The following is a 14,761-nucleotide window of genomic DNA, read 5'->3' as shown; positions in this document are numbered from 1 at the left end:
GCATCATATTTTGAAAAGCTGCCTTTGAAAATCTGCCTAAGTCTTAAGTGGAAAATATTAAAAACTAAAAGGGAAACAAAACCAAACACCTATTTTAGTTCTAAATCTTCCCCTTATTCTGACCTTAAAATTATGATTTGTTCTAAATATATACAATTAAATATTCTGAATGTTCAACTACTTTGGTCTTTGAATTAGTTCCATCACCATTTCTTACTACAATATGCTAATGGCTATTTAGCTTGATGCTTGATGAACAAAGAAATATAAAAACAAGAAAATAAATATCATGTTAAATAACACTCTCAATAAATAACTTCAGTATGTCTCCTTTTAAAGATGTGGTATCTATTCATTTAACCACTTCTTTCCATAGCATTAAAATAAAGGCAGCAATAAATTAGGTGTTTTCATTACATTTAATTACTCTCCTGGAGAGTGGATGATAACATTTGTAGGTTAGAGACATGCATTTTACAGAATGGTGTTTTATGGGGATAAAAAGTTCCCAAGACACCCCAAGTGATTACTGGCAGTGTGAAGATTTTGTTATTCTCCTGTTTCCTTATGTCTCATTAAATCTTGTTTGTTTTTCAAAGGTGGAGGAAGAGGGAGAAAACATTGAAGAAGATGCTGTTGTGAATCCTGGTAGAGATAGTGCCACAAACCAAATAAGGAAAAAAGAACCCCATCTTTCTACCACAACACACCATAATAGCATGGGGACAAAATACAATGAAGCCAATGCTAACCGATCCCCCACAAGAGGAAGTGGATTCTCTGGAAAGGGTGATGTTCCCAACACATCTTTAAATTCCACTTCCCAACCAGTCGCTAAATTAGCCATAGAAAAAGATATTTCCTTGACTTCTCAGACTGTGACTGAACTGTCACCTCACACTGTGGAAGGTACTTCAGCCTCTTTAAATGATAGCTCTAAAACTGTTCTTAGATATCCACATATGAACTTGTCGGGGACTGCAGAATCCTTAAATACAGTTTCTGTAACAGAATATCAAGAGGTATCTACTGATATCAGTGAGGAGGAGAGTTTATTGACCAGTTTCAAGTTTGATCCCGGAGCTGAAGATTCTTCAGGCTCCAGTCCTGCAACGTCTGCTATGCCATTCATCTCTGAGAACATATCCCAAGGGTATGTATTTTCTTCTGAAATCCCAGAGACAATCACATATGATGTCCTTATACCAGAATTGACTAGAAATGCTTCTGAAGATTCAACTTCATCAGGTTCAGAAGAATCATTAAAGGATCCTTCTGTGGATGGAAATGCATGGTTCCCTAGCTCTACAGACATGACAGCCCAGCCCGATGTTGGATCAGGCAGAGAGAGCTTTCTCCAGACTAATTACACTGAGATACATGTTGATGAATCTGAGAAAACAACCAAGTCCTTTTCTGCAGGCCCAGTGGTGTCACAGGGTCCCTCAGTTACAGATCTGGAAATGCCACATTACTCTACCTTTCCCTACTTCCCAACTGAGGTAACACCTCATGCTTTTACCCCATCCTCCAGACAACAGGATTTGGTATCCACGGTCAACGCGGTACACTCACAGACCACCCAACCGGTGTACAATGGTGAGACACCTCTTCAACCTTCCTACAGTAGTGAAGTCTTCCCTCTAGTCACCCCTTTGTTGCTTGACAATCAGATCCTCAACACCACCCCTGCTGCTTCAAGTAGTGATTCGGCCTTGCATGCTACGCCTGTATTTCCCAGTGTCGATGTGTCATTTGAATCCATCCTGTCTTCCTATGATGGTGCACCTTTGCTTCCATTTTCCTCTGCTTCCTTGAGTAGTGAATTGTCTCACCACCTGCATACAGTTTCTCAAATCCTTCCACAAGTTACTTCAGCTACCGAGAGTGATAAGGTGCCCTTGCATGCTTCTCTGCCAGTGGCTGGGGGTGATTTGCTATTAGAGCCCAGCCTTGCTCAGTATTCTGATGTAGTGACACATCTGACCGCTACTCACGCTGCTTCAGAGACACTGGAATTTGGTAGTGAATCTGGTGTTCTTTATAAAACGCTTTTGTTTTCTCAAGTTGAACCACCCAGCAGTGAAGCCGTGATGCATGCACATTCTTCAGGGCCCGAACCTTCTTATGCCTTATCTAAAAACGAGGGCTCCCAACACATCTTCACTGTTTCTTACAGTTCTGCAATACCTGTGCATGACTCTGTGGGTGTAACTTATCAGGGTTCCTTATTTAGTGGCCCTAGCCATACACCAATACCTAAGTCTTCATTAATAACCCCAACTGCATCATTACTGCAGCCTACTCATGCCCTCTCTGGTGATGGGGAATGGTCCGGAGCCTCTTCTGATAGTGAATTTCTTTTACCTGACACAGATGGGCTGACAGCCCTTAACATTTCTTCACCTGTTTCTGTAGCCAAATTTACATATACAACATCTGTGTTTGGTGATGATAATAAGGCGCTTTCTAAAAGTGAAATAATGTATGGAAATGAGACTGAACTGCAAATTCCTTCTTTCAGTGAGATTGGTTACCCTTCTGAAAGCACAGTCATGCCCAACATGTATGATCACGTAAATAAGTTGAATGCATCTTTACAAGAAACCTCTGTTTCTATTTCTAGCACCAAGGGCATGTTTCCAGGGTCCCTTGCTCATACCACCACTAAGGTTTTTGATCATGAGATTAGTCAAGTTCCAGAAAATAACTTTTCAGTTCAACCTACACATACTGTCTCTCAAGCATCTGGTGACACTTCGCTTAAGCCTGTGCTTAGTGCAAACTCAGAGCCAGCATCCTCTGACCCTGCTTCTAGTGAAATGTTATCTCCTTCAACTCAGCTCTTATTTTATGAGACCTCAGCTTCTTTTAGTACTGAAGTATTGCTACAACCTTCCTTTCAGGCTTCTGATGTTGACACCTTGCTTAAAACTCTTCTTCCAGCTGTGCCTAGTGATCCAATATTGGTTGAAACCCCCAAGGTTGATAAAATTAGTTCAACAATATTGCATCTCATGGTATCAAATTCTGCTTCAAGTGAAAACATGCTGCACTCTACATCTGTACCAGTTTTTGATGTGTCACCTACTTCTCATATGCGCTCTGCTTCACTTCAAGGCTTAACCATTTCTTATACAAGTGAGAAATATGAACCAGTTTTGTTTAAAAGTGAAAGTTCCCAGCAAGTGGTACCTTCTTTGTACAGTAATGATGAGTTGTTCCAAACGGCCAATTTGGAGATTAACCAGGCCTATCCCCCAGAAGGAAGGCATACATTTGCTACACCTGTTTTATCAATTGATGAACCATTAAATACACTAATAAATAAGTTTATACATTCTGATGAAATTGTAACCTTCACCAAAAGCTCTGTTACTGATAAGGTATTTGCTGGTATTCCAACAGTTGCTTCTGATACATTTGTATCTACTGATCATTCTGTTCCTATAGGAAACGGGCATGTTGCCATTACAGCTGTTTCTCCCAACAGAGATGGTTCTGTAACCACAACCAAGTTGCTGTTTCCTTCTAAGGCAACTTCTGAGCTGACTCATAGTGCCAGATCTGATGCCGATTTAGTGGGTGGTGGTGAAGATGATGATACTGATGATGATGGTGATGATGATGATGATGATGATGACAGAGATAGTGATGGCTTATCCATACATAAGTGTATGTCATGCTCATCCTATAGAGAATCACAGGAAAAGGTAATGAATGATTCAGACATCCATGAAAACAGTCTTATGGATCAGAATAATCCAATTTCATATTCACGATCTGAGAATTCTGAAGAAGATAATAGAGTCACAAGTGTATCCTCAGAGAGTCAAACTGGTATGGACAGAAGTCCTGGTAAATCACCATCAGCAAATGGGCTACCCCAAAAGCACAATGATGGAAAGGAGGAAAATGACATTCAGACTGGTAGTGCTCTGCTTCCTCTCAGCCCTGAATCTAAAGCATGGGCAGTTCTGACAAGTGATGAAGAAAGTGGATCAGGGCAAGGTACCTCAGATAGCCTTAATGAGAATGAGACTTCCACAGATTTCAGTTTTCCAGACAATAATGAAAAAGATACTGATGGGGTCCTGGCAGCAGGTGACTCAGATATAACTCCTGGATACCCACAGTCCCCAACACCATCTGTTACTAGCAAGAACTCAGAAGTGTTCCACGTTTCAGAGGCAGGTTAGTTACGGATCAAAAGGATAGAATAAGGTGTGGTGGTTTGCTTTCTCTAAAAGTTAAACAGAAAAATTATGGAAAGGTAGAAATTTGGTAAAATGGTACATCATCATTTTTAAAAATCAAAACATTCAACAAATCAGTTTCCAGTTTTTAAATTATGATTTTATTTATTATTTCAAATGATTATTTAACACATTTTGGTTTTTTTAATTTATCTCCAAAATAGACAAAACAATTTTTATTTACTGTCAATATTTCATACTCAACAGATTGATGTTTCATAATACATTTTTAGTACACTGCTTTTAAAATAAGATCAGAGTATGCTATTTTAGACTATTTTAATTTTCATTATTTTGTCCTAAAACAAGTTGTAAGCTAACTCAATTATAAAATGAAGTATTAACTCTGAGAGGAATGTGACTTAAGCACTTCTCTCTGACACAGCCCCATAGGAAGGAACTAGTAATTTGCACATTCATTATCAGTTTGGGAAGCTTTATTTAAAAAAAAAAAAAAAGTTCCATTGCTAAGTTTTGAGAGTTAATGATGAAGTTAAACAAAAATTTATTTTTCTTTCTTTACCTTAATGTTGCCTAAAGAGGGCAGTGTAAAACATCAAAATACATTTTACTTCATGCCTGCTGTAACACACCTTTTTGAAGTTAAATACTGGGCATAAATATATGCAGTATGTATAGGTATTATATGACAAGATGTAAAATACTAAACATTTTTCTGCAGAAATGAATTTCATTTGTGAATGTATTTTATGCAAATTGGCTTACTGGCCAGATGTTTCTTAGAGCAGATTACGTGCAGTGTATATAATACAGATGTCTGCTTTAAATGCCAATGGAAAGAAGAGGGAAGTTCAATTCTATTAAGTATAGAAAATTGATACTTTCACTGAATTGGTCATAAGAATTTTATAATTTGCTTTTATTACATGTAAAAGTATTCTGAAATTTCATAATGAAAATATTTAAATCTTAACATTAAGTTAAATGATAGGCTAATGTAACAAAATGCACTGATTGTATAAAAGTGGATATTTGTAATCCAGAACATAGACATCAGTCTCATTAGGATATTTTTTCTCTTTGCTATTTCATCTTTTGAATTAGTAGCATATTTTTTCTTCAGTGCAGCAGCAATTAAAAGTTTGTACATTTTGATAGAGAAGTTTTTCTGTATTCTGACTTGATACCTATTTAACATTGCATTTTAAACACTTAAATGCTGATATGTGAGAATGAATAATTAATCCATAGGTCACTATAGTCATTAGTGCTGTCATATATAGGAACTGTTATCTGTCCTCAATTATAGTAGTTGCTTTTTACTTTTTATTAGATTTATGTTAAAAGAAAATATCAGGAATCCATCTACCTATCTTATCAGGTAGTGACATCGATATGTTCTTGTTAGATGATACTGCTGTAGAAAGATATATATAATTAGGTGCTAAACCTAAAATTATTGACTAAAGCTTAACAAGTTTCTCTTCAGTGTACTAATTAGTTTTATTTAATTATCAAGAATATGTTCTCCCACTAATTAGGATAAAACAATATGAATATAACCTCCAACATTAACAAGTAACATAATTAGTGAAATAAATAAGATCAAACAAAATTAAGGGAAATTCTGGCCTATTTTAAAAACTGTCTCTGTAAAATCATATGAAGTCTATCTTATCCAATAACTGAGTATATCCCTTTATCAAATGCATTCAAACTAGTACTGAAACTTAAAATTTTATGGTGTATTTCTAGAATGCAGAATAATTTACAGGATATATTCTTGAAAATAATACACATAAGGAAAATATAAATGTTCACAATTTATAAATGAGTACACTGAGACCCAAAGATAGATGGTTATTTGATCCAGATCACATGAGTAAATACAAACCTGAGCCTGGAAATGTGTTATTGATGTCTATCTCTTAGAAGCTATGCTTTCATATTGGGGGCCAATTAAATAAATGTAATGCTTAAATCCTAATGCCAAAATTATACTATCTTATTCTCAAAACATATTATAAATTTTAATCTTATTTCATTATTTCATAATTACCTAGTAATCAAGTCTTTTAATTTAGGTAACTCATATATACTACTGAGCCATATTAAAACATATTTTAGTCTCAAGTACATAAAAATAAAATCAGTACAACTAGTTCCTCATTATAGTACATAAAAACAACCAACTGTCTGTACTTTCATGTGATATCCCATCTTGTGTAAAAGAGCAAGGTTTCATGCCATAGATTGATCATTCTGACTCCTTAATTAACAGATTTAAGATCAAGTATTACAGAGAACTTTTGAGAAAAGTTTATACACAAGACTATATGTGTGTGCATGTGTGTATATAATGCCTGTATATAAATGTGTATATGGTATATTTACATATATAATACATTGTATATCTTACATATATAACACATATATGGTTGGACATATATATGTATGCTATACATATATAAATGAAATATGTAATTATATATATATACCCATATACACGTTGCTATGAAAATTTGTGGCTGTTAAATACTTGCATAATTATATAAGCTTACTTTGAGCATACATTAATCTACATCACTTGTTCTCGAACTTGAACATAGATCAAAATCAACTGGAGGACTTGTCAAAACACAAATTGCTGAGCCTTGCACATACAGTTTCTGGTTCAGAAGATTTGGTGTGGTTTGAGTGAAGCCCCAAATTTGCATTTCTAAGTTATAGTCGTGTCGATGTTGGTATTCTGGAGATCACAGTTCAAGAAAAACTGATACAGATAATTATATGAACAACCATTTGTACTATACGAGATATCAGGGACTTTGCTAAGTGAATGTTTTCATTTATGACTCACACACTTACTTTCCGTATAGGTAACAATAGTTACAGTAGAAAAAACTGTGACGATAACCACATACAAAATAAGATGTTTTTCTAAATCTTATAAGGAAATGTAGGTGACTAGATGATTCTAGATAAGTTTCCACAAAATAATGAGCTGAGAATTAACATTTGAAAAATGAAGTGTTGGGCTTTTCTCACAAGAATATTAACTACAACTTAGGTCTCAGTTGGCTCAGCACATTTTCACTTTCCATACAGTTTTATGATTTTTAATCACACCTTTGAATTTCATTTTTTCTAGTAAATGCATTTATAGTTATAAGAACAAACATCTCGGGAAATGTGTGTGCAATTTACATTCCTGTCATAGATCTTATTTATTTATTTATGAGACAGAGTCTCACTCTGTGTTCCAGGCTGGTGTGCAGTGGCAGGATCTTGGCTCACTGCAACCTCCACCTCACCGGTTTAAGACATTCTCCTGCCTCAGCCTCCCAAGTAGCTGGGACTACAGGCATGCACCAACATGCCTGGCTAATTTTTGTACTTTTTTTTAGTAGAGATGGGGGTTTCACCATGTTGGCCATGCTGGGTTTCGACCCCTGACCTCAAGTGATCTGCCCACCTCGCCCTCTTAAAATGCTGGGATTACAGGTGCGAGCCACCACACCCTGCCCAATATATTTTCTTTACAAGTGGATTAAATTCCTGGCCCTTTCTGCTATCATCCTTGATCAACAAAAGAAAGCTATTATTTTAAATCTTAAGTTCTCTCCATTTAGATGTATTCTAATGCTATATATGTGCATTTATATTAGTCTTAATTTCTTAAATATTTAAAGTTAAATGAAGTTTCTCTGTCTCCTATTTCTAAGAGTGAGGCAGTTGGTATGAAAGCATCGAAAGTGCCAAATGCATAAGAAGGCATGTAGATTTAGATGGGAAACTCAAATGTTCTTTCAGAAGGTCTGCAGGTAGATAAGCTAAGGGCCCTTTGTAGCATGTCAGCATGTTGTAACATTAGAAACTATTGTCATGCTCAATCATCTTGGTTTTCCACAGAATGCACCTCAAAGCAAAGAGGAAGGATTGTTATTGGCCACAAACACGGTTCTGAAACTCTTTTATAACAACTTAAAATTTATCTCCAGTTATAGTGATTTTCAAAGTGCGAGTACAATAATGCACCTCACTGTTCCCAAAAATAATCATGTGTCATCTTTTAAAATTAACTCAAGGACCAAATTGGGAGTTTTAATTATTTACAATTGCATACTTCAGAAGAATTTCTTAGAGCTACATATTAAAAATTGCATTTTTATTTTTTGTAGAATAAAACAATGGATAAGAAAAGCATTCAAAATATCATTTAAAACCAATCTATACTTAAAATTAAAATAGATTGCTGATTGAAATATTATCCTAATATAAGAAGAGTTATTCCAAGATCTTTTTCTTCATGAAATTATTAATTGCTTCTAACTATTTTCCTAATGCAGGGTTAAACATAATCATATTAAAATTTATTTTAAAAAAATTAATATATATGGTGATTCAGTAAGTAGCACTGTGTTTCCTGACAATTCTATTTTAAAACTGAGGTTTTTTTTTTTTAATTTTGCTATTTCTATTTCCCTTATTTAGTAACATTTCAAGGCAGTATTATGCTCACCTGTTGCCAAGACACCCTTATCTGGGTGCCAATCTCTGCCGGGACTTTGTAGTTCTTCGGGTTTAATAGCCTGCCTTACTTTTTAAACTTTGCTTTATTTAAGTTGGCCTATAATTGTAGACATTCTTTGCATCAAAGAGTCAAAATTTTAAAGGTAAGTAACACCAATGAAGGTTGCAATTAATCAGTTGAGAAGTGCTGTGACTTTTCCTTCAGCTTAAATATCAATTCTCTCAATTTTCTCCGACTACAGAGGCCAGTAATAGTAGCCATGAGTCTCGTATTGGTCTAGCTGAGGGGTTGGAATCCGAGAAGAAGGCAGTTATACCCCTTGTGATCGTGTCAGCCCTGACTTTTATCTGTCTAGTGGTTCTTGTGGGTATTCTCATCTACTGGAGGTAAGTGGAGTGTTTGTTTTAGAAAATTTAATTCATAAAGTTCAGATTTTGCCCATATTTCATCTGGAAGCTTTTCAAAGCATATCCAACATTTATTTTACTTGTGAGCTGCTGTTAATTTATTCAAGGTAAATTTGTTAATCCAAAGGCACAATAATGAGAGTTAATTGTTCCTCATACAGCAATTAAAGGTAAAATGGAAGAACTTTTACTTGTTACTATTTAATACAGTATTTTGCCAGTTGCACTTTCATGTTAATCTAATTAATAGACATCATCATAGCATTTAACATAAATCTAAGCTTCTCATTAGTTGTAATTCCAAAAATTAAGAAAACATTTTTATATAGTAACTAATATTGTTTTTAAATGACAGAAGAGTTTGTATAAGATGCATATTAACTGTACATACTGATAAAAATTATAAACTGTGCATAAAAGTAAAATCAAGCAATTAAAATATGATTAGGGAATATGGTTAATGACTATCTTAAGATGCATGGGCATTTAAGATTCCTTATTATTTGCTTTGAGGATGAAATATAGCTTCACTGTCAATAATCTATTAGGTCATTTAAAGGACAAGGATAATTGTACCCATCATAAGCTTTCTATCTTGTAGAAAGCAGAACACACAACAATTAGTGGATTTATTAGGACATAAGTCAATATAACTATGTCTGTTAGAAAATGAAGACTTTATGATGATATAAGGAATCATATGTATAAACCAAGAAAGGGCATAGCATAGTACTATATACTTTTATTTTTAAACAGAGTTTTGTTCAGAAGATATATAATGCTTTTTATTTAGCAACGTCATTCTGTAAGTTTATATCAGCACTCTTTATGTGTATTCTCTCAAAACATATTATCACTGTTTATTCTGAAATATTTACCATTTTTATTGACTGTTTTCCACGTACCTAGTACTGTGTTAACTATCAGGAAATAAAAAAAAATGTCAATGATTTGAAGAAATCTATGTTTATTGAGGGGAAAGAATTTGTCATAAAAATGTATAAAATGTATGCATAGCACTTGAAATCTAGTGCTAGGAATAGTCAGAGAACAAAGAAACTTGATAGCCCAGAATGCCCCGGGTTAAGTATAAACTAAAATATAGGACTCAAGTTGTATAGGATTCAGAAAGAAAAGGAGAAGGGCACTCCAGGCAGAGACACCGCAGGTGGAAAGATCGGAAAGTAGAAATGAGCTGTCTTTTGAGTAAAAGCTATTGGATGCTTCAGACACAGTGAGCCATGGAGCATGTACTAATGGTTGCATGTAGTAGACATTGGTTGACTAGGGTAGAATGTCTCCACGATCAACTGTATTTCATATCTGACTTCCTTTACTAGAACAGAGTAGACTGCGCACTATGGAGAACAGATCTTGCTTTTGTTACACCACATGAGTCAGGAGTCTATTTTGTTCATAACAAGAAGCAAACCTGGTTTCTTCAGTCTGTATCTTGGTAATTCCAACAACTGCCAATTATTTTTTTCTGAAGATTTCATGCTTAGCAGAGTGCTTTTAACATAATCCATAATCCATATGAGTTTCATCAATAATACATACTGCTTTTCTCCCTGAACTTGTTTCCCCACTGAACTTGTTGACCACATTGATATGTGTATTCAGATTACAGCTTTCTATCTAATCTGATCTTCCCTACTAAACTATTTTTAAAATTAATGGGAGTCAGTGTTAAAAACTGAAAATAAGATGGAGAATATGACCAATTCTGCTTCATAGTAAATAGTGCTAGTATAAAGTTCGAATAAAGATGTCTGATGGTTTCTAAGATTGAAGTTAGTTTCTTTATCTCTGTTACTTAATATTTCAAGTATTTTTTCTAAAAATTTGGAAATCAGTATCTTATTTAATACAATTAGACAGTTTATGGAAAATTAAAATCTGGAGAGGTTTATATCTTCTATGGTAATGGGTCATTTCATTTGTATTATATAAATTTACCTGTCAAAAATATATTACTTTGACCTGGAATAAGATATTTCTTTTCTCCTCACAAATAACACTTTAGGTAGCTTCAATGCAGAGTATAATAGTGTAAAATATATATGAGTATTTTGACCAGGCACAGTGGCCCACACGTGTAATCCAAGCACTTGGCAAAGATGAAGTAAGGACATCACTTGAGGCCATGAGTTTGAGACGAGCCCAGGCAACATAATGAAACCTCCATCTCTACAAAAAAAATAAAAACTAAAAATTAGTTGGGCATGGTGGTGCATGCCGTAGTCCTAGCCTCCCAGGGGGCTGAGGCTGGAGGATCACTTGAGCCCAGGAGTCAAGTTTACAGTGAGCTACGATTATGTCACTGTACAGCAGCCTGACCTAAAAATACAAGTTTTTAGATTATAATATTCTAAGGGTATTACGTGCTGGTCACAAGATGATAGTTTCAGTGCATTCTTCAAGGCTTGTGTGAATTATTCAAATTCCAGTGAAGTTACGTTTGTAAACAATATGATTTCACTAGTCAATATATAAACATTTTAGACCTTTTTAAAGGCTACAGCCTGAGAAGAGGTTTAAACCTCTAAAGTCATACCAATAACAGTCCTAATAGTAATATAGTCCTTATGAATTTTTCCAAGTTTATATATTTGAACTTTTTTAAACAGCTTAATTTAGATAATATTAAAATACTGTAAAACTCACCTATTTAAAGGGTACAATTCAATGGTTTTTAAAGTGTTCTATTTCCCTAATGACTAATGATGTTGAGTGTTTTTTCATGTGCTTGTTGAACAGTTGTATATCTTTTTTGGATAAATGTATATTCAAATCCTTTGCTGCCTACTTTTTAATTGTGTTATTTGTCATTCTGTTATTGAGTTGTGGTTTTTGTTTGTTTGTTTTAAGGAGCAGAGAGTTTAATAGAAAAGAAAAATGGGAGAAGGCAGAAGGAAGAAGCTCCCCCATAAAGAGACAGAGGGAAGGGGGCTCCAAAGCTGAAAGAGGAGACCCCGAGTTGTGTGTTTTTATATATTCTAGATACAAGTCCCTTATCAGATACCTGATTTGCAATTATTTTCTCCCATTCTATGAGTTATCTTCTTACTTTCATGATAGTATCTTTTTTAAAGTATGAAAGTTTTTAATTTTGATAAAACCCAATTCATCTATTTTTCTCTTGTTGCTTGCACTTTTAGTATCATATCTAAGAAGGCTTCCTACCCCAGAACCACAATGATTCACTTCTAGATTTTTGTCTAAGAATTTAACAAAATTAAAGGACCCATGCTGCCCAGTTACAAAACCTTAATTAAAAGCTACAGGAATCAAGAGAGTCAGATGCTGCCATTAGAATAGACATATAGATCAACGGAATCAAATTGAGAACCCTGAAATCTTGTGTTTATGATCAATGGATTTTAGACAAGGATCTGAAGACTTTTCAACAGGCAAAGAATAGTCCTTCCAACAGATGGTGCTAGGACAATTAAATATCCACCTACAAAATGTCAAGTTGAACCTTTTCTGACAATATACACAAAAATGAACTGATAGGGGACCATAGACATCAGTGTAAGAACAATAAAATTTTTAGAAGAAAATATTTAAATATATTTCTAACCTATTTTAATGAGAAATTAATCTCAAAGTGTTATAATAAATCTATTTTGCCTAATTTACCTAACTCAACATGTTCCCCTTATATTTTGTATAAACCTTTAGAGGAAGCAGATTTTAGCCGAAAGACAAAACAAATTCAAAGCGAGAAAGTCCAAATCTCTTTTCTAGTCCCGCCTGGCATTTGCTGTATGGCTTGGGCATGTCACTTACCCACCTAGGACTTGTTTTCCTCTGTTTAACATTTGGGTATATTCGCTAGATCATCTTTAAGATCATAGCCAGGTCTTTTTTAGGGGTTCTATGAATAAATGCAGACGCTGACGCTTGTTTCGTGTTTGTATAAGGATACTCAGGAATTGAATAATATACATGTCTAGGTTTTCATTATAAATACTGTGATCAAAAGGCGTAAATTAAATAATCAGATTACCATTGATTGAAAGGACCTATGTCTACAAGTTCAAAACAGTCATCACGTTTTTCATCATGCCTGATGGATAATTAGCAGGTGACGTAGTTATCAACACTTAGCACACAGACGTGAAGACATTCACTCCTTATACTGAACAGATGGACTACAGATACTGAATCTTGTCATACATTAAATAATATGCCTTGAAATCATTTTCCAGATGTTTTAAGGTATAATTTACATGAGCCAAACCATAAGTTTCTAAGATGCAAAAATGACTTCAAAAGGGAAGATTTTCAAATAGTTTTTTTAAGGCAAATTTTTGAAAGCTTTTTTTTTTAAGAGTGAGAACCTAAAAAAATATCAAAGTTATATCCAACTGCACATGATTATAATCAATATAGAAAAGGACTTCATACAAACACAATTGTTTTGGCTGGGGGGAAAGAGAAGAAAAGCAATATGAATTATCTCTTGATCTTAAGCTCCAATTTGAGGGTCACTGAAGATGGCTACCAACCCAGAAGGGAGGTACCAGATTGCCTTTTAAATGTAGTATCACATGCAATATAAAACCACACTACGAGGTATACCTAACCAGTATACAAATGGCTTTCATCAATAATTTAGCCTATACTATCTTAATGTTTCCTACTTACAAGCTTTTTTGGTATTATTTATAAGGTCCTTTTAGGAAATTAATGCCAAGTAGTGTTATTGGGCTACTTATTTCCTAGAACCAACAAAGATTTGATTACAGAGCTGACAAGAGTAGAACTGGTGTTACCCAGACTACAGTGAACATTAGCAACATGTTCAACCTCAATGCCAATAGGTTTTAATTTACTGTTGTATATTCTTTGAGATGCTGCTTTTTTCCCATTCAGTCATAGTTACTGGTACATTCTCCATCGATCCATTTGCCCATCTAGCCACCCATTCATCCATCCTTCACTACTATATATCTCATCTCTGCCTCCAAAATGTTTTGAGATTTTAAGTTATCCCATTCAAGGCTCAGGTAGGTAAGAGAATCAGGATGCAGATGAACAACATATGATTGGTGGGTTTTACTTGCTACTAGAAATCCATCTAATCATTCAACAAATATTGAACACCTATTCTACTCCTGGCACAGTATTAAGAGTTGGGTTTACATAAAATCAAGCGATATGGCCCCATCTTTTAAAAATTTAACAAGGATATAGGCACACAACAAATATATTACAAAATGATTACACTAACCACCAATTAAGAAAAAATGCTTAAAGTAAAATAATGTAGAATAATGTCCAGAAAATGAAGATATTCTTAGATTCATTGGGTATGTTTTCCAGTTTTTTTTTTTTTTGAGACAGAGTTTAGCTGTTGTTGCCCAGCTGTTGGTGTACAGTGGCATGATTTTGGCTCACTGCAACCTCTACCTCTTGGGTTCAAGCAGTTCTGCCTCAGCCTTGCAAGTAGCTGGGATTACAAGCATACACCACCATGCCTGGCTAATTTTGTATTTTTAGTAGAGACGGGGTTTCTCCATTTTGGTCAGGCTGGTCAGGGTGATCCACCCACCTTGTCCTCCCAAAGTGCTGGGATTACAGGTGTGAGCCAC

General features: G+C 34.8%; 1 protein-coding gene across 8 annotated transcripts in view; it reads left to right on the top strand.

Moving 5' to 3' along the window:
* Positions 1 to 14,761, top strand: part of PTPRZ1 (protein tyrosine phosphatase receptor type Z1) — a 182,978-nt gene that overhangs the window by 129,630 nt on the left and 38,587 nt on the right. For 2 of the 8 annotated variants that reach the window (XM_078343894.1, XM_035254886.3), the window contains exons 12-14: positions 600 to 1,599; positions 3,454 to 4,194; positions 8,993 to 9,137. In XM_078343894.1, the coding sequence (XP_078200020.1) occupies positions 600 to 1,599; positions 3,454 to 4,194; positions 8,993 to 9,137 (1,886 nt within the window). Of the gene's footprint in view, positions 1 to 599; positions 4,195 to 8,992; positions 9,138 to 14,761 lie in introns of all 8 variants that reach the window. The other 6 variants (XM_078343893.1, XM_054237749.2, XM_009003179.5 and 3 more) reach the window with 3 other exon arrangements.

Source organism: Callithrix jacchus, chromosome 11 (assembly GCF_049354715.1).
Source record: "Callithrix jacchus isolate 240 chromosome 11, calJac240_pri, whole genome shotgun sequence".
In the NCBI taxonomy this organism is placed as follows: Eukaryota; Metazoa; Chordata; class Mammalia; order Primates; family Cebidae; genus Callithrix; species Callithrix jacchus.
The sequence above is the reverse complement of the archived record's forward strand: the minus strand, read 5'-3'. Positions and strand labels throughout refer to the sequence as shown.